Source organism: Struthio camelus, chromosome 1 (genome assembly GCF_040807025.1).
Source record: "Struthio camelus isolate bStrCam1 chromosome 1, bStrCam1.hap1, whole genome shotgun sequence".
Lineage (NCBI taxonomy): Eukaryota > Metazoa > Chordata > Aves > Struthioniformes > Struthionidae > Struthio > Struthio camelus.
Window position 1 is genome coordinate 175,962,079 of NC_090942.1, and position 25,681 is coordinate 175,987,759.

At 40.6% G+C, this 25,681-nt stretch overlaps 1 protein-coding gene across 2 annotated transcripts; it reads left to right on the forward strand.

The window, feature by feature from the left end:
• The first annotated feature begins 517 nt into the window (after positions 1-517).
• On the forward strand, positions 518-23,003 carry OBI1 (ORC ubiquitin ligase 1). Of its 2 annotated transcripts, none has more exons than XM_068929351.1 (6): positions 518-838; positions 5,758-5,893; positions 6,844-6,935; positions 8,234-8,482; positions 11,973-12,061; positions 20,643-23,003. In XM_068929351.1, exons 1-6 carry the CDS (start codon positions 554-556, stop codon positions 22,156-22,158), a joined length of 2,367 nt encoding a protein of 788 aa, XP_068785452.1. In that variant the 5' UTR covers positions 518-553; the 3' UTR covers positions 22,159-23,003. The 2 variants fall into 2 exon arrangements, with proteins under 2 accessions (XP_068785452.1, XP_068785445.1); XM_068929344.1 differs by having other exon boundaries at positions 648-928.
• The last annotated feature ends 2,678 nt before the right edge of the window (positions 23,004-25,681 follow it).

Here is a 25,681-nt window from a genome sequence, read left to right on the forward strand (position 1 = left end):
GAAAGGGGTGATGGCGCCCTAGGAGTTTATTCTGGGATATGTTATCATCTGTGGTCGCATGATTTCAAAAAAGGAAAGTTGGGAGAGGTAGGCTCAGGGGAATTCATAGCGTTTAAGCGGTTGGCCTTATTTCACAGTAGGAAAAAGGTTTATTGGAAAAAAGAGACCTCCCCAACCACATGCACCTCTTTCTGCGAGGCGGCTTCACACCGAATCCTACCCAAAAACCTGCCTTGCCTTTCAGCAAGGCTGCGCCTAGGCCACAACCACTGCCAACCCCCCGGGGGGAGCTTCCTGCTGGCAGACCCCCAGGGCGAGAAGCTGCCCAAGGAAGGGCTCCCGTGGGCCGCGGACCCAGCCGGGACGGCCGAGGGGCAGGGAGGCCCCCACTCCTCGCCAGGGCGGCTAGCCCTTGGCCTCGGCCTGGGGGGCCGAGATCCAGAGTGGAAGCTGCCTGCGCTGGTGGTGATGGTGGGGTGCGGGGGGGGGGGGGAAGGCGTGCTTTGGTGCAGCGACAGGGGCACAAACGTGAGAGGCGGCCGGCGGGGCCGCCATGGCGGCGCTTCCCTGCCGCTCCCCTCCCGCCCTCCAGGGGAACGCTTCCAAAGCGCGAGCGCGCGCGCGCGCGCGCGCTCCGTTCCTTGCCCGGCGCGGCAGGTTGGCCTCGCTGGCTTGCCGTACTCGGGAGTTTGGCGAGGGGGGTTCGCCGTTGTTCTGCCGTTGCCGCCCGCGGGACTTCCGTGCTGGCGGGGGCCCGGCCGCCGCCATGGCGCAGAGCGGGCCCAGCGTGACGCTGTCCCTCACGCTGCCCATCACCTGCCACATCTGCCTGGGGAAGGTAACGGCGCCGCCGCCGCTGTCGCCAGCCCCGGCCAGGGGGCAGCCGCTGCCCTTCCCCCCTCCTTCCCTCCCGGCCAGGCGCGGCCCGGTAGGGGTATGGGGCGGGCGGGTCGCCTCCGTGCTGCGGGGTTGGGGGTCGGGCTCGCCCCCGAGGGTGGCTGCTCGGAGGTGCCCGGCCGTGGCCCGAGGCCGCGCCCGTACCGGCCGTTGTCCCTTTAAGGGGGCTGCGGTTCTGAGCTGGCGAGAAAGTTGGGGTGGGCGATCCCGCCTGCGGGAGGGGCGATCTCCCCCGGGGGGCGGAGAGGGGGATCTCCCCTGCGGGAAGGGTGGTCTCCTCCGGGGGAGAGAAGAGGGAATCCTGCCTGCGGGAGAGGTGATCGCCCCCGGGGGAGGGGGGGATCCCGCCTGTGGGAAGGGTGATTTCCGGAGGGAGAGGGGGATCCCGCTTGCGAGAGGGGTGATCTCCTCTGGAGGGGGGGATCCCACCTGCCGGAGGGGTGATCTCCGAAGAGGGAGAGTCCTGTCTCTAAGAAGGGCCATTTCCCTTGGTAGTGGGTGGATCATCCCGCCTTGGAGCAGGGCAGGATCCCCCGAGAGGGGAGGCCCCCCACTCCCCTCGGGAGTGGGTGGGCGGTCTGGTCCCTAGGAGGAGTGAGCCTGTCTCCAACAGGGAGGATCCCGCCTCGGGGTAGGTTGGGATCCCTGATCCAGGAGGGGCCATCCTGTTCCCGGGGAGGCGGGAGGAGATCCAGTCTCCAGGTGGGTTGCCAGGAAGGTTTGTTGCCACCTTTCAGATGGTGGCGACTGTGCGTGCCCTTGGCGGGAGCCCCCCAGGGTACTGCTAGCAAGGGCTGCAGACCACAGGTCCCCCAGGCACCCCCGGTCAGCGCCCCACCTTCCAAAATATGGTTGCATTGCTTTCAAGTTAAGGGGGTTTTTCTGCCTCTGATGTCTATAGGAGCTCAAATATTTTAAAACGTAGGGTAAGTTTGTGTTTGAGCCTGGTGCTGTATCACAAAGGACAAGTGAAAAAAGAATTTGTAAATAGAAAGATGTGTAACTGAGTGGATTAAAAAAATCATTGAACAATATTCCAGCAGTTTGGAGAAAAAAATTAATTTTCCTCTTTCTTACTCGAGAGGATTTCAGTCCTTTCCTCCCTCAGGAGGAGGAAGGCTGTTGCTAGTCTATTCTTCTCCAAAAGCCCCCAAAACCAATAGCTGTTACAAGTTGCTTCTCAGATTCTTTGCTCTTTTCCCATTTCTACTCTTTTTTTAATTTCCCTGTGCTCCAAAACAAAACAAACCTCTCAAAACACAACAGAAATTATAAGGGAGGAAATATGAACATAAAGGTTATTTCTGCTCAGGCATTTATTGTCCTGTTTCTTTCTACCTTACCTGGCCTTTACTCCAAGACCTTTGCTGCTTGTATGATAAGATGACAAAAGGATTGATGTGTTTGATGTGCAAAATAGGTGTAGCATAGGTGGTGAAATAGTCGGACATCTGCTCTTCGCAAGTGTCTCAACTCTGACAGAGCACAATGCTTTCAGCAACCATGTTTATGCATTTCTTGGCTTTTCTGTAGAAACCAAATAAGGCATCCCCAGTGTGGTTGTCCTCTCTCCTTTTCTATTTACCTGTTTAGTGTGAAGGGAGGAGAACACAAATTAACTTTATCTGTAATGAAGAGTGGATTTTCTTTGAAAAGGAGATTAAAACGAGCTGGTAATTTATTGCTAATTTGAATCTGTTCCAGGTGATTTCCAAAGTAATCTAAGCACTTAATAGCTTTGTTATGTATTCACTCATATATTGCTATGAAACCGTTGTCTCATTTCAAGCCGCTATCTCATACTTCCACTTTTAATTCTGAAACCGATTAGGAATTGATGTAGCTGAGTTTGTAGCTGGAAAAGATTTCCACAGTCGTCTTCCTTCATATCTTGCGTTGAGCTTATATATTAACATTACAAGTGAATCTTGTGGTGACATCTCTAATTAAGGTCAGTGAACGCTTTCCTTCTTAGATGCCTGAAGTTAAAACTTTGGCAAAGTTAGGCTGCTCAGGCTGCATTTTTTCTTACGAATCTCTGCAGCTTGAAACTTTGTTGAAAGACTTCAACAAGAAAAGCTTTTCTGTTTTCTGTTGGGAGGAAGAAAAGGTTGTTTGTTTTAATTTTGAGGGAGCAGTCTTGCAGTTTTTGTCCTGTTGAAGGAGCAGAAAGTGGAATGGAGGGCTGACATGTTCTAGTACTTCTGTGGTTTGTAGCATAGGCTTCACACTTAATATTAAGGCCCACCCTGCAATTGGAAAATACCTCTTCATAAATCTGCAAAATTTGCAAAGGGTTTGATGTAACCCAGAAACTTCAACTAACATATTTCGCTATGCATAGCGGTGAGAGGGTAAAAACACGTATTAAATAGAGACTCATTCAGTAATATCATCCACTCATTGTAATTAATGAAGCAGAAACCTTCAGGATTTGAGGCTTCAATGCATGCGAACAGGGTGATAATGTAATCAGTGTAGGCAATCTGAGTGGAAAAAATTTTGAAGCTGCTGAAAGTCACCCACCTACTCAAGCCTTCCCAGATACGCTATTGTCCTTTTAGTCACTGTGGTCGACTGAGGAACTGAAACTGTGCTGTAGTTCAAGTAGAATGTAATGCTTTTTTAATAATGAGTAGGTAGTGTTACCTCCCTGCCACCAGCTTGCGGCAACTGGTGGCTCTCGGACTTCACGAAGAGCAGTTTGTGTTCAAACAGCCATTGTGTTTACTGACAAGATTTTCAATAGCAGCTTCTGTTGTTGTTGCATGGATTGCTTCGTGTGGATTCTGAGCTACCAAAAAAAAAAAAAAATCGTAAACCCCAACCCTGAAATGAAACTTGTAAAGGTGTGTAAATCAGAAGCACTGTACCCTAGAGAGTAATAAATGTGACTTACTATTTTGCTAGAGATACAGAGTAATTATTCACTTGCAAGAAGTGCACTTTCATGTCAGGTTTGGGGTAACTGAGGGTCTCCTGCTCCCCTGGGAGGAGACCTGCACTCCTGAAATGTCTTTTACTGTTTGGATTTTATTATTTTATTTGCTTTATATCCTATCATAGTTATGTAAGTTTTCTCAGACTGCTTCTAAATAAGAAAAAAGCTGATCCAGAGAAAAAGTTCTCTGGTTTTTTTTTGTTTGTTTGTTCATTTTCTTTTAGCTGTTAGTGAGAAAGTTGGGAGAAGCTCTTTATCATTTACTTTTTTTTTAATAAAAAAGATGTATTTTTGATTCTTGAAACTGTAATATTTAAATGCTTTCAAAGAATCAGTGGTGAACACTTGCATTAATCATAAAAAGCCTCCTTAATTAGAGTTGAAAGTCTACAGACACTTGGATAAATCATTTAGTGTTTCCCTATTCACACCTTTAGTAAATTCGGTTTCTGTTTGTGTACATACAAATCTCAAGACTGTCATACTGGAAGTTTTTGTAATGTTGTGAGTCCTATAATGTGACAGAGGCACAGAAAGTAAATTGGGGAAAAGAACTGACAGATCTGGGCCTTGAATCACATCCATGTGTATTTCAGTGATAAAATGCTTGGGTTTTCTTTGGTTTTGTTTGTTTTTCTTGGCTTGTGTAACACTGACTGTGTAGGTATGATTACTACAGGACATATCCAGTCTGTTTTCCAAAATGGTTATTAGCTGTCCTTTTCAGTTGCTTGCTTTTCCCTGCCAGCATTTCATCTTTCTTTTTAGTTTGACTGCTTTTCTAGCAAAATGAAAGAGGAAAATCTTGAGGGTGATAGGGCTTTTAAAAAGTTGTATGAGTTCTCTTGAATTTGCATTTTAAGTGCTTCATAAAAGCAATACAGTAGAATCTAAAGTAACAGATACTACTGCCTGTATGTCTCAAAATAGATCTCTAGGACAAAGGTGGTGGTGGAGGAATTACATAATTATTTTTAAGAACCCGAACAGATATTAATGGTAAGTCTTAAGAGACTTGAGCGTGCCTGTTCCTGTAGGCTATAACACAGGCTTCACTAAGGCGTAGATACAGGGGAGCCTTTTTTTTTTTCTTCCATGTCGTACTTGGTGCCTCTGTGCTCGCTCACTTTCAAACAGGATTTACAGTTAAGTGACAAGAGAGAATAATGCATTATCATTAATATTTTCTAAATGTTTGTTTACACTGCTGGTTTGGAAGCGGGGGAGGCTTGTTGAAAGGATCTGAATCTGATTGGAATATTTAAGGTTTCAGCTGCCCCATTCTTAGGTAATGACTTATTCAGCAGTAATGCATATTTAGCAGGAGGGTTGAATTAGTAATTACTGGTTCATATTTCTGCTCTGTGGATTTGGCCCTTATTCTTTTTAAGGTTGATTTCCATATAGCTGATTATGTGCAGGCTAAATGTAATCTGAAATCCTGTCCATTTCTGTGATGCCTCTTCCAAGACAAAGTGGTGGCTGTTGCTGGAAGCAATCCCCCATTCCCTCACTTTTGGAAATTAGTTAATGTATGCCTTTTGGTTAATGCATCCCTCTACCAAGGGAGGCAAGTGCATTTCACTGGAGTACCTGGCTGTAGTTTTAGGGATAATGAGATAAGGTGGTGTAATTTGGAAGTGTACCTACCACACTGTGTATTGATGAGCTCTTGGGATCAAGGACTTTAGCTTTGTGAAGATGGTTATAGTTTTGGTGCCACCAGTAAGAGGGAGGCTTGGCACTGTAAGTCAGGAGATCACTCTAGCCTGATAGAACAATACTTTCTTTTTCCTGTATAAGACTAGACCTGTACTGAGGAATTGGGGTAGTATGTTTTCATATTTCATTACCTGTAAAAGATGTAAAGTATTCATAGCCTCTCTTTGTTTGCTTGCTCTTTTTCTTAATGCTAAAAGGTCCGTCACCCAGTCATCTGTGTCAACAACCATGTCTTCTGTTCCATTTGTATTGATGTGTGGCTGAAGAACAATAATCAGTGTCCAGCTTGCAGGATTCCTATCACACCTGAAAATCCCTGCAAGGAAATTATAGGTGAGGACAACTTTTGGCTTTGAGCTTTTATGCTCAGAGATATCTGGATATATTTTTCTTTTTTGTGTATGTGGGTTTTTTTTTTTTTTAACCGTTTTTGAGGAAGAACTGACTTTAAACCTTTCTAGAAGTGTACATATCTACAAGGTAAAAGTTCCAAAGATTATGTTTATATTACTGGTTTGATTATTCACAGGCAGCAAGTACCCATCATTTTTGATGATTGTTTTTTTTTTAAGATCTTGATTGGACAGTTCATTTAACTGGAAGAAAAATGCATCTCACTTCAAATACTCTGCCTGTGTATTGCAGCCTTTTGACCTAAGAGGACATTATTTAGCTGGGAAATAGAGTACTTCGATACAGAATTTTGAATGGGCATGTGGTCTTCAGTTTTTGTCTTCCCTTTCCCTTTTCTTAATTTTTTAAGAAAATGTCTCCTAATAAAGAAAGAAGTCAAAGATATAAAACTTGAATGAGGATCTGAACTTCCCCAGAGTTGGGAAATACTGGGATCTTGATTTGAGGTAAAATATCAGCTTTGCTATTTAGTTCTGCCAGAAAAATGTGTCTGAACAATTTTATGTTATAAACTTACGCTATTTTGTGCTAAATACATGTTGACTTGATTCCCGCCCCATCCCAGCCTTGTTTTAATAGTATGATCTTCAATAAAATAGAATTCTATCAACAGAAATACAAGTCTGAAAATTTTAAGAAGTTGTCTTTCTGCTTTGAGAGGATTATGATGTCTAAATATCACTAATAGATACTCTCTGTCACCTGTTCTGAAAATAGTAGGGATTTAAAATTTCCTGTGGTAGTTTGGTCCACTATTCAGCTATATTTATAAGGCTGGCAGTATGAAAAACACTCTAAGGTGGGCTATTGACATTGAAATGACTGAAAGAGAAACAGTATTAGTGATTCTTTATCCTTTGTTGCTTTAGGAGGAACGAGTGAAAGTGATCCTGTGTTTAGTCCGACAGTCAGAAAACACCTGCGTAAAACCAGACTTGAATTACTCCACAAAGAATATGAGGTAGGTGTGTGGAAAGCATTGTGACCTTCCACATGAACTGCAACTGATAAACTACTGTGTACAAGATATCTTTTTGCTTTCAGGATTCTGGTGTTTTTTTTTTTTTCTTTGAGCAAAGCTTGGTACTGAATCTACATGGAAGTCAGCCGCATTAAAAACCTGTCTTCTGATTGAGATAAGGAGAGAGCGTTTGCTGTTGGTCGAAGTGATCCCACTGAAGTCGGTAGTGAAATTCTGTCTAATTTAGAGTTAGCCAAGTATAGCCAGTTCCTGAGTATCATGAAAAATTCCACTCCCAGATGAGATGAGAGCATTTTCTTCAGAAAGGAAACAGACACTGTATATATCCCCAGCGTTGCTGAAATTAGAGTTGTCTTTAACACTAGGTATGCCTATAGTGCAGTTTCTTTCACAGAGGGATCAGAAGAAAGTTTCCTGCATTTCTGTTAAGTCACCTCCAAAATCACATAGCTGGAGATAGGATAATATAAATCTCTTCCAAAAAAAAACCCTTCCAGTTTTAAAAGGGTTGTTCCTATGCTGGAAAAAAAAAGTAAGTTGATTATTAATACAAATATGTCCTGGATTTATTTAAATGCCATTTCTAGCTTGCTTGAGAACTCTTGAGTTGCTCAAGCTCAGTATTAGGAGAGTAAGCAGTGCAGAAGACATGTTTCAAGATAAATCATTTATGTTACGCCTTACACAACAGGTTATTGAAGTCAGTGCTTCTCCGTGGCTCCCCGGTTGATGCAGGTTAAGAGCCTTGTTCATTGGTCTTGAGAATCTGTAACTTTTCTACGTTGGTGCCACTGTTACTTTTGAGCAACCTCTTCCAGGCAGTGTTGTGGCCGTTTTTAATCTAGAGACTTTCTGCATCTGGGCGTGTGATGTTTCAGGATGTTTCCTGCATATAATGCTCAGTTAACAGCAAATGAGTCAGGAGAGGATGCCCTTAAGAACACTGTTTATGCAGAAAGTCATCTCAGAGTGCCATAGTAATAGATCCTTGTTGCTGAATACTCTAAAGCTTGTGGTCTCCCAGCCAGCTTGTTCAGTATATGTAGTCAGGGGATTTCCTTCACTAAAGCCTGCACCACGCTTCAGCGTGCGTGTTGATAAAATCCTGCCTGAAGCACAGCACGTAAGCATACTTAGCTTTGTTAAAGTAAAGGCATGCATTTGGGCTTGCCAGAGCACCGATGTTTTAAAAATACTATGGGAAATTGCCAGTATTGTTTAATTAATCTGACTTACTGTCTTAATTCCTGTAATATTTTAATTTTTGGTGCCTTCAGGATGAAATAGAATCCCTGCAAAAAGAAGTGGAAGATCTGAGAGGTAAAAATCTCGGTTTACAGACACAGCTGAAATCTCTTCTGGATCCTACTACATCAGCTTTACCTTGCCATAGTGATGAAACTAACGAGTCCATAGATGAAGCAAGTAGCACTGGCCCAGAAACCCTGGAGGAATGGAGCAAAAAGCTTAAAGCTGCCAATGATATATGTGAAAAAGTGATAGATAACGTGGAGAAGTTGAAAGAGGTAATAAATACGTGTTTCTTCAGTTGTGCTGCAGTGTAACTGTTTCACGTTCATTAAGCAGGGGTGAGAGTTAGCATGACCTCTGGGTACTTCATAGATCCAAAAGGGAGGGCAAAAATTGAACTCCAGTGACTGTTGGTATATCACAGTATTTCTGTATAGCCTTAGCAAGCGTCAGATGTTATTGCTTATTCTAGTGAGTCTTGTATGTGACTCTTCTTCAACTCCTTTGTCATTCTGTGGCTTGGTAATTGGATTATAGTAGCACTTGTCTCCAGTATCGATGACCAGATTTTTAAGGCTTGCAATAATCTATATAATATATCTATTTTACAACGTTCAGTGGCCAAACATAGTACAATTGGCTGAGGCAGATTTTGCACTATTGCTCTCCATGCTAGCCGATATTTTTGGTGCAATTTGCTGAGACAGAGTAACTTGACCCTTTGACCTAAAATGGACAAGCTTCAGCATTTTATGACCAAAAGATCCTTTACTGGAAACCTGTAACTTTTTTATACATCTTGAATGTATTATAAAACAAAACTTCAGATTGCGGAAGGAGGGGTGTGGGAGATAAAGAATCATATGAAAATACAACTAAATAAAAATATCTTGGAAAATCTACCTACAGGCACGAGAAGAACAGCCTCAAACATTTGGCCTCAAACATTGAATGAGAACAAAATTTCAAGGTGAATTTGAAGGGCAAGTTGGAGAAAATTTGACTTGCATTTATTCAAAATGCTATCATTTTCTTCTGTTGGCAGTCCAGGATTGCCTCCTGCAGAACTGAAGCTTTATGTATTTAGGATACATTAGCACTTTTTTTTTTTTTTAAAGCAGTAAGAGTGTTTATACTTTTCTTCTGCCGCAGACTCAAGGGGTCACGTCATATGGCTCTGCCATTCTGTTGTCATTAATAGGATGCCTCTAGATTTGCATGTGCGTAGTCTAAAGCGAATTCTGATCTTGATTAGACGAGATAGAACCCTGCTTGATAAACAGGAAAAATGGGACAAAGGAGTAAACAGAGTTTCCAAAATTCCCTTTTTAATAGCTTGGTTGAATTCAGACTTGAACTTTACAAGTCAGGACACGTACGTCCCACTATCCTAAGAGCATCCTAGGAGCTTCAGAGTTACTTTTAGTTGGAAAAAGGGGGTTCTCGTCCGCCAGTCTTGGCGGCAGGGGGGGAGGGATTCTTTCTTTTTTTCCTGTTGGGGGGTGGTTCTTTTTTCTTATGCTAAACTGCAGTGCCTCTTTCTTGTGGTGATTGGAGTTCTTAACTTTCTCCCTGAATCAGTAAAAATAAGAATGTAGCAGAGACTGTTTTTTTGCAGCGTAACTTGAGCCTTAGCAAAGCAGGGTTTTTATGCTTGTGGAGTCTCTGGATTTAGTTAAGGATTAGATCCAAATAAAGATTTAGATGGGCTTTAGGGACCAAGTCCAAAACTGCCCTCCAAGCACTTTCTTCCCATCTGTTTCTTGCTTGGCAGCTGCCCAATTCTAGAAGTACCTAAAGTCACTTGGCTCTTCTTTTAACCTTCTTTCACTTGTGAGTGTATACTAAACAACCTCAATCTGAACAGCATGACACCTCTTTTCTGCTTACGCTCGATCTGGAACTAGAGACATTCTTACCCCTGAAATACCTGACCCAAGAGCTTGGAGCACCTCTCACACTTCCCAGTGAGACAGAGTCCCTCAGAAAATGTGAATGCAGCCACTTTCTTTTTAAAACCAGGCTGAATGAAGAGTTGGTGGCCACATTACAGCGTTTAACATCTGTGGGCCGAGACTCCCAAAGTAGGCACTGTGACTTCGAATACAGTCAAAGCAAATATAAAGGGGTGATACAAACTCAGTAGTAAAGTAGATGAAATTTGCTCACTAATAGCACGGTTACATGGAATAATCAATCTAGACGTTGTACTGTGACCAGGGATCCCTTGCAGATTACTGGCTTACAGGATAGAGTACTTGCTGAGGAAGAAGGAGATCAGAGAGGTTTGATTCTGCCTCACCATGTGCCAGGTGGGTGCCCTACCTACCTGCTCTACAAGAGTTAAGGCAATCTCCTATCTGAGCTGGAATTATGTCACTGGAAAAAGAGGTGGGGCTTTGTCTGTGGTTGAATGGTTTACTTTGAAAGTGTGGGGTCCTAGATTCTTATTCTTTGCTTTCAGGGTAACTTTTGGGGTTTTTATTTTTTTAATACATAAACTAAAAGAGCTGTGACACTTGGATATCCAAGCCCTGGCTTCATCCCTCCTTTAGCAGAAAGTTCCATTTACTCATTCTGGCCCTGGGAATCTTGCTTCCCACCCACCCACCTACCCTGTCTTGCCTTCATCTGGAAAGGTGGCTGGAATGCCTCCCTTCATCCTTTGTTATAAATTACTGTTTAGGGCTATGCATCACTTCCTCTGGCTACTTTAAGCCCTATTATTTGGGAAAAGGTGTGTAGATTTCTAGCAGAGGTTTCCAGACAAGCTGTTCTCAGCATTTGCTCTTGGCTAACTCAGAATGGCTGCCTGATGTTTGCTGGGGATATTTGTATAACTCTTTTGCTTTCTGCCTCTCTTCATGCACAGTTTGAGGCTTCTGATGAAGTACGTTTCACTCCAGTTGCTTATCTCCTACTTTGGATCTAACCCTAGATTATACTTTTGGTATGCAGTGGAAGTATCGCCCGATTGAGACTATGAATTACAAGTCTTGGATCATTGGTGCTGTTTTCAGCTTATGGAAATTGAGCAGACTATGAAGTGCAAAGAGTATTTTCTCCTTGTTAGGATGGTGGCATTCATTGTTCTGAAACACGGCAGCGGGAAAACTTCTCTTGATATGAAGTATCTTGTTAACAAGTGTATCCGTTGAACTGAGAAGAAGGAATTGACCTCAATTCAAGGAGTGAGAAGGGTTGTGAATCAGGAGTTTTAATCAACGTCATGGAAGAAAGTGAAGAAAGACTGCAAATAGCTTGTCATAATGGATTTACATCCATAGGATAACTGTGCTTTAAAAATAACCAACCAAAAAAAAAAAAACAGAGTAATCTTACTCTAATTTGGGGTGGGGTAAGCTGTTCAACATCAGTTTTGCTGATACCTGCACATTGTAATGTTAATGTACTTAAAGTATTTAGTCATGTGAAAAAAAAAAAACATGGAATTGCCATTAGTACATCCCCTTAATGACTTTCTGTACTAACTAACATAGCTATGTTTATTTCCCTAGATAGGACACTTGCAATGTATTTTGGGTATATAAATAAAAAATGTCTGTTCGCTATTCAGTTTTGCAAGCCATTTCCCATGGTAATTTTTTAAGTGGTGTCCCTGTCTGAGGGCTGTTTCCTACCTTCACATTTCTAGTTCTGTCTCTTTAAAAAGCAGAAACAGCTTGTGTTATAAATATTAGAAGTCATTTCTGTTTTACTGTATACTTAATTCTTTTTTTTTTTTTTTTTACTTTTTTTCCTTAGGCAAATAAGAAACTGAGCATGGAAAACAATAGCCTTTTAAGAGAGAATTTGCGACTAAAAGCTGAAGTTGATAGTAGATCACCCCAAAAGTATGTAAATATTTTAAAAGCTACCATATTTTATTTATAGACTGCTTAACTGTTGTAGAACTTTAACCTAAAACTGTGGTAGCGTACGTGGGGTTGTATATGTGTCTCCAAGGTAGACTTTGATATTTATACTCATAGATTTGTGATAAATACAACTTACAGAATAGCAGCAAGCTTTCAGAGAAGGAATATACACTGGCTGCAAATACTATGGTCCTCGTATTATCTGGCCAGAATTGAAGGACTGGATTTATCGGTTGGATTCTATGATTAACTTTCTTTTGTTACAGAAGAATTTCATTTAAGTCTGTTATCCTTTTGTCAAAGTAGAAGGTCTGTTACAAAGTACAGAATTTCTGGTTCCTTGTGTTTGGTTCCATTTTCTTCTTCCTTCCGCACCCTTCAGCATTTAATCTGTGGACTTAATTCCTGATTCAAAGAAAGTCCCTGATAGCTTTCTGTCTGGTCGAGGTATGCAGAATCAGGATTCTGTAGCATGACGACAACATTCCCAGAACTGATGTCTGTTTATAATTTTCTGCTTCAAGCAGTTACGACATCAGTGACAGTGACTCCCAAAAACAGGTATTCTGTCATACTGATCACAGTTGTGTGATAAGGTGCCTCTTCTTTGAGGTATTTCATGAAGCATTTCTCCCATTTCTGATCCTTAAGTGATCTTATTTTTAAATTTTTATTATTTTCACTAGATTTCTATGAGTATAGCCTTCCTGACTTCAGCCAAGCTATTCCTGGTTTAGACCTTAAAAAGTTAAGGACAGCATTATCCTAAGGTTTATACAGTGCTTTTTTGGGATGGAGAGGATGACTTTGGTGGAGGGGCTTTTTTGTGTGTGTAATGTGAGAGGAGAGCTCTCTAGGTTTTGTTCTAGCTCACAAGTCACTTATTTGAAGATAAAATCCATCTGTGGAGCATTTCCTTGCTGACTGACTCGTTACTCAAACCACAGTAAAGGACATGTGCTATCCTTGTGCTAAGATGTTAAATGTACAAAGGTACATTCTGACCTGGTATTCCCTAGCACTGTTTAAGGTCTTAGAGATGGAAAAGGATTCTGGAAATTATGTTTTTCCCATAAGAGTCTAGAGCGGTTGACAAACTTGAGAAGTATATAGATGCAACTCAATACATCCTAGAAAAGAAGGGCTAGAAGAGACTAGATCATCTAGCCTGATTCTGCTTTACTGAGGTGAACTAAACTTCCAGTGGAGAGAATTTCACAATATCTTTTAGCTTGTTCACGTTTTTCCTTCCTGTTGGTCAGAAAAATTAGATACGAGGAAAAAAATAGTTTTTGTTGCAAGTTACATATTTTCTCAGAATAGCTGACCACTTTCCTTCTTAGAAGTACCCAAATGTTATTAGAAACTGGATAGTGCCAAGTGCTGTTTTGTAACCCAGAGGCCAGCTGAATTGGCCTGTCCACATCTGTACTGTTCAGACTGTTCAAACTCTTTTTTTTTTTAATCTCCAAAACAAATAATCACATCTTGCCTGCCTGTTGGGAATGATTTCTGGCCCATGCTAACTCCGGAGTTGTGCTTGGATATTGTTCGGAGTACGTGAGTTGAATTAGGCTTAAAGTGGTTCAGGAACAGCTCTAACACTTCAGAAAGTTGCGTGTCTGCACCTTGCTTTAGCCAACTTCGGCTTTAGTTCTGCTTTGAATCCAGTGGTGTGTTTGCATGTACTACAAGAATGTACGCGTATGTAAGGAAAAGTTGTGCCTAACAGATACATTGAGACTCCTTTTCAAATGTTCTTTCAGTTCCTGTGGCAAACTTTGATAACTAATGCTTTAAAGGTCTTTCAGCTAGGCTTCACACACTGTACAGTGACTACAGTAACACTATTCCCTTATGAAATCCAGAACTGAGGGCATAATCCCAGCAATGTCACTATAATTAATCTTTCTGTGCAGGTACACTGATTTACCTGTGCAGTTATTTTTGGTGTACTTCGTTCAGAATCGTTCAAAGATAAATCTTGGGAAAAGTTGCTGAACAGCTTTCTACTGTAATTTTAAGTAGTATTGAGTGTTCCTACGTAATTTCACTATTATTGTTTCTTTGTCATATAGTTCTTAGTGAGCTTCAAACTGCTGCATGTGAAATCATGCTTAAACCACTGGCCTATGTAACTAGTATTTGTATCAGTTAAACTATTTGTGAAAGGATTTATCACTATTCACTGTCCCATTGCCCCGAATTGGGCACTCATTTTGTGCATAGTAACACTGAAGCTAAATGTTCCAACCCAAAATACTGTAATAGGCTCTGCCTTATAGCAAAGAAAACACTGATGGCAGGTGAATGGTCCCTTTGTAACACAGACCTAACCTTTGACTTCACAGGAAAAATATAATTAGCCTTCTTCAATGGTCAATTAAAAAACTTTCCTTTTATCATAATCTTGAGCTGTTTTTTTTTCTTTGTTCATATCCATTAAAACCTACTGAAAAATGTCATAAACGTCAATAAAATTGACATTGCAGTAGTGTCGGGGGGGGGGGGTTTCCCGCCCTCAATTTTTCAATCAGCAATGCTGATTCATCAGAAATTTTTTCCTGAAGAAAGTTTTTTGGGGGGAGAGTTCCTCAGGCCCACAGTTCAATTTTAGATCAAAACAGAGATGGGAAGGCCAAGACCTTAATCAGAATACCAAACTGTCTTTTAGTTGGGACATGCATTTGAAAAGCAAAACGAAATAAGCTTCTAGCTCTGGTTCTTACCAGAGGCCTAAATTAGTCTCCCATTTTTCAAGCAAAACAGACTGATGATTGTTCTGCAGGTAGCTGTTTTGCTTGCTGTTTTTCTCCTAAGGAATTTTCAGTGACTTGTGATTTTCTAGTACAGAACAGGAAAACTTCAGAAACTCAAGTTTTGCAGGATGATAAAGCCCTGTTACATCCAGCTCTACTTAAAACAGAAAAACATTAGGTCCATTGGCAGAGCACAATGGATCTAAAAGCATTTTTGGCAAAGGAATATTCGCTTTTTACCTGAAGGAAAATAGCTAGTAAGTCTGTCTACTCCAGGGTATAGCGTATTTTATGAATGGTTAGATTCAAATTAGTTTGAAACAGACTTCTAAGCTTCTTAGGAGTCCTTTTCCTTAATATTTAATTTCTTCTGCCAGTTAAAATCCCAGTCTGAAAAACTATCTATGACATGCATAAAATTGTTGCATTATCTCTTAGGTGTGTTTTTTTTTTTCTTCCTTCTCCATTTTTACTGTTTATGTTGTCTTGATTTGTGACTTCAAGTATCTGCACACTGAAATCCAAGGCTGTTGGCTTTTTAGGTCATTGTGTACAACATTCACTTTTTACCCAAATCAAGTATTTCCGTTAATGCCAGATTATTTAATTCAGTCTGTATTTCACTGAATTTCACTGAGCCTACAAACGAGGTTCTGATAACATATGTCCAGAGTACAGAAGGAAAGAATGCTTCTCTCTTCCTAGATAGAAAACTGGGCTATTTTCTATCTCCCAGCAAGCTTGCTGTCCCAAAGAAGTGGTTATATTTAAAACCAGCTGCAGTGTGGCCTTAGAAAAATTAAATGGGACAAAATGCTGTTTTGTAGCCTGCAAAACACCTTTGAGTTCTCGAATCATAGTGTTATACCCTGAGGAAGCACCCATTGTGGGTGCAAAAGTCTAAAATCTTAAGGAGATTTTCGCTGTTTTTTGAGTAGTTCTGAAGTTATCTTTTTTGGCCTGGTATTCACCAAGCTTGGTACACTCTGCCTTTCCTATGTAGAAGATAAGTGCTGCTTCAGTGAAAGATGTGAAAGTGCTTGAAGAGGCTTTGTATTTGTTTCAATTCTCCCAATTCCCTAAGAGGAAAGAGAAGCTATTTTCAAACATTATAGCTTATTTGGACTGTTCCTCTGTTCAAATCCTGTTGCTCTACAGTCATCAAACAAACAGAAAAGCTTAGCCTTACTCATGTGATGGGAAGGAAATAAACTTTATGGTGCTCAGGAGCGATTTCATGAAGAAGGGCCGTGTGTCTTCAGATGGGTTTGCAGTCTGTGAACTGGACTGTGAAATGCATTTATTGCCCAGTATCCGTTCGTATTGGAAGGAACTTGTTCTTTTACAAGCTTACAAAAATATCAATAGTAAATGTTTCTACTACATTTTAACTTTCCAGGTAACAAAACAGGAGGGAGGCTGTGGAAGGTGGAAGGTCTTCCAGCTGTTTGTCATGACTTTCCAATTTTTTTGTCACCTCTAACTGCAGACCTCACATCAAAATGTACATATAAATGGGACCAGGTTTGGATGTGCACTCTGGCATTGCCCTAATGTTAAACTATGAGGAGCCCTGACTGTACACTGTCTTTTCCCACTCCGCCACTCTTAGTTTCTTTTGGAAGTTGCCTCAGTTACATGAGCAAGAACCACAGGGTGTTCCCCAGTCTGGATTATCACGTGATAAGAACTGAAGAATCGTCTTTTCCACGGCATCTTGGCAGGCCTAGTGTTCTGTATATGGTTGTATAGGAAAGGTCTATTTGCTGCAGCTGCTTAATAGACACAAAGGTAAATATTTATATGAGGTTATTTGGTTTTATACTAAGTCCATGTGGAGCTGAGGGCTTGACTAGACAGCCCTACTATGACCACTACTGTCTGAAAATAAAACCTTAAACCTGATGTAGCCGAACTGAGGTAAGAAGGGAAGAAATAACTGAAGAAATCTGATCTGTTGTAGGTGAGAGTCTAGTAAACTTGAGCCCAAACTTCCACAGCTTCTAAATGGACACCTTCAGGAGTATTCACACACAACTGTGAGGGAGCAGTCACGGAGTAATGTGAAAAGGGGTTACTCAAACAATGCAGCTATATCGTTAGTTCTTCTTTGTCACTCTGGATGAGAGCTGATTGTTAAGTTTGTGATTTCTTATGTCAGGTTAGAATACTGTTGGGGCAAGGGGAAGGACTCTAGCTGAAGAAAGGTCCTGAAACATGAAGCTCAATTGCCTAATAATAGGCATCGAGTGTCACTTAAGACATCATACTGCCCAGGACTGGCAGCTGTGATGCAGAACCTATTCAAGACCTGTATCCTTCTAGAGCGTTAGCTGGAGGCCAGGACCATCTAAAGAACTTAAGCCATCTAAAATATCACTAGGTGCCTATGTGGAACGATCCAGATTCCACCTGAAATACAGTAGCTCCCTTAACATTTTAAACCAAAATCTGAATTCCTTTTATTGAAGAGGGCAGTAAGTCAAAACGTGTTATATAGGAGGATGCTTTGTAAGTGAGTGCTAGTTTTTCTGGACTTTCAGCATTTAATAGAAAGGATGTATTTGAAACAAATATAGTGAGATACAAACTCCTTGTTTATGTGGCCGTGACTGAAGAACAAAACCCTAACGCTGAAAATACGTTCTCCGTGGGTGAAGTTATGAAAAGTGCTCCCTATTACAAGTGTAGTAATACCTGTACTTCTACTGATGGATGTCTCCACTTGTTCCCAAGTGTAAAATGGGTCGGATACTTTAGGGAAAATAACTTATCTAGAGTATCAGGACAAATTTTAATTTATTTTCATATAGTTGAACTATATTTTAAGATTATTATTATCATCAGGCCATAACTTTTTGGCTATGACAGCTCAGCATACAATTGAGGGGGAGGAAAGCTCTTAGGACAATAGTTTGGCGGGGTGGGGAGGGTTCTGACTAAGCAAAAATGCATGTCAGCTGTCAGCTGACCTGCCAGGCCAGTCATTGAACATCTAGGTCATCTTTGGCCTAGAGTAATTGGTTTAAATATGTGCATTGTGGTATGGCTGACTTAAAAATGCTTGTCCATGAAAATCTGGGAAATAACTGCGTGCAAATCTCAAAGCAGGAACAGAAAGCAGCTACTGCTCTGATGCTTAACTGCAGAGGTAACTGTAGGCAGTATGTCAGATGCTCCATTTCTAAAAAACAAAATTCCCAAACATATCCCTCTGCAACAATTAACATATTAGTGATGCTCCTTGACTTTGGACAACATACTGTATTTCTTTAACCTGAGGACACTTGTTCTCAAGTTGTACGTGAGAATACAATTCTTATTCCTCATAAGCAAATCTCAGGCTGTCACTAACGCTATTTACATTAAATAAACATATTACACCGTTCTTCCATTTAAAAAAAAAAAAAAAAGAATTGCCAGGTATGCATATAAACATGTTTAATTTCTATGTCAAAGTGTCTGGTACAGCAGGTCCTAGAGAATTCTGCTTATTTTGCATAAGCATTTTTCCACATCTCACTTGACTCTTAAGCTATTTGTGGTTTTGCATCATTTCTTATATACTTTTTTAAGCAACGTAAATTTTATTGATTCTCTAGGGCTGTGTAATTAGGTCTGTTAGAGGAAGGCAAAATAAATACTTCTGTATCTGCCTGATCTAGGAAGCAGGGAGGATCTTGCTTGGCCCTTGCCATGCTGCAGTGTCTGCTTTCATATTTTAAATCGAAATCTGAATTCCTTTTATTGAAGGAGATAATAAGTAAAAATGCGCTGTATATGAAGATGGTTATTTCATTGTAACCCCCTTCAGCTGAAAATACAGTGCAAAATCCTTGAATTCCTATGATTCTGTTTTTATCTGCTTTCATATGGGGGAGGAAGGAAGTCTTGTACAACTTTCCTTCCACTTCCCTCTTATACACAACTAGAAATGGAGGAGCTGCTGTAACAAAAAATTAGAGAACTTGCTGCCCATAGAATGAGCAAATGAAAAGTGGGCCATCTTCATTTTTATTATCACTGGAGGACAGGGAATTGCTCACCTTAGTAGAATTACAATCAAACCAGCCTCTTTGTGTGTGGAGAGGTGATTCTTAAATGCTCCTGTTCTACATATAAAACCACTACCTTGCCACTTCATGTCTACAAACTAGCGAGTGGCAGATAAAGAAAGTGTGTTCAAACTAGGGCAGATCTGATTTGAAATGTGATCTGGTGGCAATTCTGTAGAAGAACTGACTCGGCCTGTTGTACGACTCTTACCCACCACTGAACCACCTACACCAAAATCGTCAAAGTCCTGTAAATACTCAAAAGAAGGTGAACAGTTAAGTACCTCAGATGTGGTCACTAGTGTCCAACTTGCTCAGTGATTGTGATACCCCTTCTTCCCCTCCCCGATGACTGTGTGCTTGACTACATTGCAGTTAGAGACATAGAGCAGTTTCATATTGCTCTGTGTTCGGGAACTGAAGAAACAAAACACAGTTTGATGCTTTGCTGGAAATGTGGGCCTAGTTTTGTGGCAATTTCACCGGTAATAGTCACAGACCACGATAAAGTGCCTGCAGATCTCATTGGTCTCATTGTTGCAGTAGGAGCATCTTACGGTGGGGTGAGGGGCTGAAATGGGGAAGTTTTGGGAAGGATGGAAGAGGGATTTCCTCTGACTTTGACGAGAGAGAGATTAAGAAACAGGAGAGAAACACCAGGCAGTCTTAGCACTGAAACAGTGGATGTACACCTGTGCTGTAACATGGAGCTGCAAGATGGAAAGTGGGGTTTAGCATTATCCTACATAAAGAATTGTCATTTCTCTGTGATATAAACACCATACGTGTCAGAGTTTTAGATTGGCTGCAGGTCCTTCCTTCCTTCCTAATAATACCAGAACTTTAATTGTTTTTATTTTCTGTAAATTGAAAGTCTCGGATGGAGCAGGGAATTCCCTGGTGCCCACCTGTCAGTGACAGGTTAAAATTAGTCAGGGCATATAGCTGAAACCTTCACCTGCCCTCTGGGGAAGGTCAGTTTTGAAAGCTGGTGGAGGATGGGGGGGAAGATGAGGTCTGTATCTTTGCAGTTGAAAATGTGCTCAAGCTAGAAGCCACGCAAACACACAACCTTTGCAAACCACAAGTGGTGCTTTTTTGTATCAGAGTCAAGGAAGAAATTACATTGTTCCAGGTATAAGACTCAAAAAAACAAGTAGCCCTGAAATAAGGGGAAGTACTATCCATGTGATGATCGGGGAAAAGCTGTATATCTAGCAGGAACGTAATTGAAATGGTCTACATAAGTATTTAAAAACCACCACAAAGGACTATTGCAATTTCTGAATTTCATATTGGCGTTTTATATTTGACAAGGTGACATTGTGTAAGAAATGTATTGTAAAACACTGCTGTACTGTAGGAAAATGATTGAATGTAAATATTTCAAGATGTGGACCACTGTTCAAATGTTATCATAAATCTTTGCCATTGTTTTAGGGGATAATTCTTCATGCATATTTGAGTTGAATTGATAGAACCAGCCCCTGGAAGGGTAATCTGCTTGTTATTGCCTTACTACCGCTAATAGTTTAATTTTGGCTTTTGAGGTATTCACCCCCACCTATACATTATATATGATGGGGTTTTTTTCATAAATAGCAGGGAACTGCAGTTCTGATTTTTGTTTTCAAATTAACAGAATGTATAGTAGCTTTGTCCTTTTTGAAATTAGCTCAAAAGGCTCCTGGAGAACCTGTCTTTTTCTGACTTAATACCTTCTTTCTTTTTCACTTCTTGCAGGTTTGGTAGGTTTACAGTAGCTGCACTTCAGTCCAAGGTAGAACAGAGTGAACGTGAAATGAACCGCCTAAAAAAGGCACTGGAAAGAAGTGATAAATACATAGAAGAAATGGAGTGTCAGCTTTTACAGCTGAAAAGCGCAGGCGAAGGAACCCAAACTGTGAGTGCGGTTAGTGAGAGAGCACTTTCCACAGATGCTAAAGAAACTGAGAGCACTGAAGAAGACACGGCACATTTGAAAAGCCAGGTTGAAAGCTTAGAGAAAAAAGCTTTGACTACCAGTCAAAGTCCTGAAAGTCTCGAAGAGCTGACGACAGGTGGTGGAACGTGTTCAAGCTCTGTTAGTCAAGATGGTTCAAATGGGTCAAACACCCAGTGTGCTCCAAAGAAAGAACTATTTCCAGGATGTCAAGGAGTTCTCCTAGATGAAGGCCCTACAAATATGGATGCCTGCTTAGAGCAGCAGTGGAATAAAATTGAGGAATGTACCCCGTTTAAGGATGAAGAACTTTATGAGCTTCCAGCACCATGCACTCCTTTTCTGTCTCTCAGTCGCCTTCAGCTGAACACTCCTGATGGAAAAGAAAATACGAGGAAGCCATCATCCTTCCTGAGAAAACTGAAATTTGAGGAGTTTTGTGACACTTCAGATGACTGTAGCAAAGATTCTCCAGAACACAGCACAAGCAGCTGTAGTAGTGAGAAGAAGCTAAACTGTTTTACTACAGGAAAATCAGGTTTTTGGGGGACCTGCCCAGCAAACTTTACTGAGAACTTAGATTTTGATGAACCAGAGCAAAATGCAGTAGCTAGTCAGTCAGATGAAATACCAGCAAAGTCCAGTGATAAAACAAGTTCATGTTTACCTAAAAAGTTACATGCTCTCTGCTCTTCTGAAATGAACCGCACAAGAACCTCCAGTGAGGCGTCTATGGATGCTGCCTACCTCGATAAAATTTCTGAGTTGGACTCAATGATGTCTGAATCAGACAATAGCAAGAGTCCATGCTATAATTTTAAGTCCTCTGATCTTGATAATTCTTCAAAGTCAACAGAGTGCTCTAAGCTTCTGAATGAAACTGAGAAGAAACTGGAAGAAATGGATGAGGAACAGAGTATGAAGTGTCCAGAGACAAGTGACGCATCAGTTGACAGAACTGGCTGGAAACCTGCTATGTTTTCCGTTCTCTCCCCATCTGAGCTAGATATGAATGACCACTTCCCACTGTTCGCAGGGCAGAACGTAGCGGCTAGTGAAATCAAACCTCCAAACTGTTTGTTTCAAAGAGAGTTTTCCCAGAGTTTACTGTTCAGTAACTCACAAAGGCTATTTGAGGAACAAAAGTTTGGTTCCTGCTTTTTAAAGATGTCATCTGACCTGCAGAATCAGCTTAACACTCCTTGGGTTTCTCCTTTTATTCCTGAAAGGAAAAATAAAAATGTCAGTCAGTCAACCAAGAGGAAAATTCAGAGCGGCCTTTCTAGTGCTAGTCCATCAAAAACAACCAAAAACTGACTCTGGCTGGAAATAAAACGTGACTCAAAGTTGTCAACCTGCAAATGCTTAATATTTCCCAAGTGAACTTCATTTTTAATGACTTCCATGCAATCTAGTCCTGTCTTTTTTGACTAAGTGAAAACTGAATGTTCCCTTGCCCCTAACAAGCTCTTTCCTAGGGAAGAACCATTCCAGATTCTCTTCTTCGGCAAGGCTTTTTTTTTTTTTAACTTGGATATGTGTATTTTTTTTTCATTGTCAGGTTACATGACCTTCCAGTTGTGAGCACAGTTAACGGTGTCCTTGAATAGGACAATTTTAAGTGGTCTTGTCAAATCAGTCGTGTACGTAAGGGAAAAACTTGTTCTAGAGGTTACAGTTCCCATTCCTGAGGGTTACATGTTGTGCATACAAGGCAAGTGCTGGCTATACTATGGTTTCATGAAATTACTATAAAACACTGTCAGTTTTGCCACAGAGCTTGCCTCCCAGAGAAAATGCTGCTGCTTAGACTGTTTCATAGCACTGTATTGTACTGAAACTCTTGTTTTAAGTAGATATAAGGTAGCAGCCTCTTTCTTTTCAGGGTTACAGCACTTCAGTTAGAAAATGTCTCTTCTTTAAGATTGCAAACATGGCTTGTATTTTTGGAAGTTAAGCACAATTTTTAATTTTGTTCTCAAAAAGCATTATTATTCTAAATGTGTTCAGTATGCCTGTATAGATGATAAAAATGGGTTTGTATGCTAATGACTTGTTTACCTAATGTGCACTGAACATTTTACATTAATACTGTACCATTTTACATTAATACTGCATGCTTTTTTATGTGAATTGAATAAAAGATGTCATAAGCACTGTAATCCTTGATGTTGCCTCAAATATTGAATTAGCACAGGAAAAATTGGGAAACTTTCTTTTTTCATGATTTTGAAAATAAGTTCAAGTTTTGAAAAAACTTTTTTAAGACTTAAATGTGAATTTATTCACAAAAAAATCAAATCTCCCTTTCTCCTCCTTATTAGACATATTACCAATCTAGTGTCAGCATCAGTGCAGTTGATGGAAACGGCTTTCGGCCTCTCTGGAGGTGACTCTTCCATAACGTATTGCACAGGTCAACATAATGTGATGGCCTGCTGCAGGCAGGAGACCTAATTAAGCAGCAAAGCAAAATTGGTGTCTTTGCATTATTGTGCTTAAGATTTTCTGAAGGCATATTTGGTTGTAACATACGGGTTTTTCTCTCTGTATAAGCCTTGATGGCATTTCTTACAAACAGACGTCCTCGATTCATCGGTAGGTATGCTATGAAAAATCCATACACTGCCTTTTCCCTTGCAGAGAAGGAAAGCATGGAAAGTTTCGATAGACTGGCTCGTCTTTTATAAAACATTGAATCCTGTAAGCAGTTTGAACTGGAGTTTCCCATTATAATATGGAAAAAAATATAATAGTGGGAGTTTGCCATTATAATATGTGCACATGTGCATGCAAGTTGTGTGTTCATCCTAAAGTGCGACTTTTGTTTTTTGAGAAACAGCTTTACCAGGAATTAAACATTCTAAACATTCATGCCATAAAAGCAGGTACCCTTTTCTGGTGCATACCATGTGAACTTTAATCTTCACAGAAATGTCTCCTCACTCAGTTCTATCTTAGATTTTTCAGAAATTAAGGAACCGACTAAACTGTCTGGACATGAGCAGATACTTGATTTGACTAAGAAGCCAAAAAATGTTACCTTGATTTTACTCTTTGGGAGGCGAGGAGAAGTGACGAGGGAGTTTCAGACTTCTCTCAAATACTTTCTTAAAATATCCTTGCAAAACAATCACAAAGATAAACACATGGTAAGTAAGTGTTGAGGTGGTATCATTGTGGTTGGGAGGATACCTTTTGGGGTTTCATGGCACGCTCAGGAATAATTCTTATAAGTAATTTTCATTGATGAGAGCATGAATAAAACTGATATCTTACCTGAAATCAAACTAGTATAAAAGAAAAATTTTTGAGTGCCACTTCTTAGTCTTTTTGACAGGAAGCACCACTTACTGGCTTACTCTTCAATATGGATATTTTAACTTTACATATCACGGGACTTAAACGGATAGAAGAGAAAGCCTAGGGTTTTAAAAAGGAAAAAAAAAAAAAAACTACAGATCAAGGTCTTCACATCACGTTCTCAAGTTGAGGGAGCAGATGAGGCATTTCAGGCCAAGCAGTTGCATTCCACTGGCAGCACCCACCTTGTCAGCCACAGCCTTGCAGCTGAGGCATGGCAGCTTCTTCGTGGCAGCAGGAGAGTTAGTATAGTTGACGATAACCACTTACTTTCCAAGCTCTCTCTGTTACTTCAGATCTCAACTGCAGACACAGTGAGTCGATGTGGTAGAGTCCAGTGCTATGAATAGGAGCTCTTTATGTTTCATGACTTCCAAAGGTGAAACTAACTGACTTCTTGCATATTAGTCTTGCTCAGCTTGGGCTTAAAAAAAAAAAAGTACCTTTAAAATAGCTGCCACATTCTCAGTTCTAATTTTTTGTGGTTAGTGTAGATAGCATTCCATCAGCTTTAAGTTGACAAGAGTGGTTGGTGCAATAGCAGCCTACAAATTTAAGCCTATATATAATGAAACAGGGTTTTTTCAATTGTAAATGTGTTAATCGTATATGAGGTTTTATTAATGCTGTGCTTGCTTAGCTTCCTGCTACTTACCATGTTCTCTGAATAAAAGGGCTCAAATACAAGTTGATGACTATTAATGTTTATGATAGTTATGTAGTAATGTACAAAAACTGGAACATACAAGATCTAAAACTTAACTGTTAAAAGATTTAAGACAATAGATGGTTCAAAGTGATGTATAGATGTGATCTATGATATCTAATGCTATTTAATGGCTCATGAAATTTTCACTTAATCTAATAATACTTACTGCACTAAATAGCAGGCAAATTCCAGGTCTCAACAAGGGAGAACTCTTTCCAGGAGTGCTGATAATGCAGCAGTGATGTAGATTGCTGGTGGTTTCAGTTCATTCCCATGAAATCTATTGGGTTACACCTAAGACCGAGACTACAAGGATCAGTTTTTCACTTTTCTCTAGGTAATTTTACTAGTGCACAGTCTAGCAAGTAAACTGTACCTCCGCTATTCTCTGAAGGCACAGTAACAGCTGGTTCTGCCGTTGTTCCTCAGTTGAAAGGTTGTTAGAATGACAATTTACCTATCAGCACCAAACACTGACTTCGGCTGTGTTTATTTTTGATTATCCTCTATTGTCTTTTCTGAAAGTGCCTTAAAAAGAGGAGGGGAAGAGAACAATACATTACTTGTATACCCAGTACAAGGTGTGCTAACATGCATCTCTCTTCCTTCCCTCTTTGTGTTACAATTGTTTCCCTCACCAAATAATGTCATTTAAAGGCAATTTGAACGAAGTTTAACCTTAATCCTTGTACAGCATCAAAGACTGTTACTGCTTCTGAAAAAGAATCCTGCTGCTGACTCCCCGGAGGCAAAGCCTCTGTACTGGTT

Coding starts and splice junctions, on each gene's coding strand:
- OBI1 (XM_068929351.1), top strand. CDS start 554: ATGGCGGCGCTTCCCTGCCGCTCCCCTCCCGCCCTCCAGGGGAACGCT. Junction 6,936..8,233: donor TACTCCACAAAGAATATGAG/GTAGGTGTGTGG, acceptor TGGTGCCTTCAG/GATGAAATAGAATCCCTGCA. Junction 12,062..20,642: donor GATAGTAGATCACCCCAAAA/GTATGTAAATAT, acceptor CACTTCTTGCAG/GTTTGGTAGGTTTACAGTAG.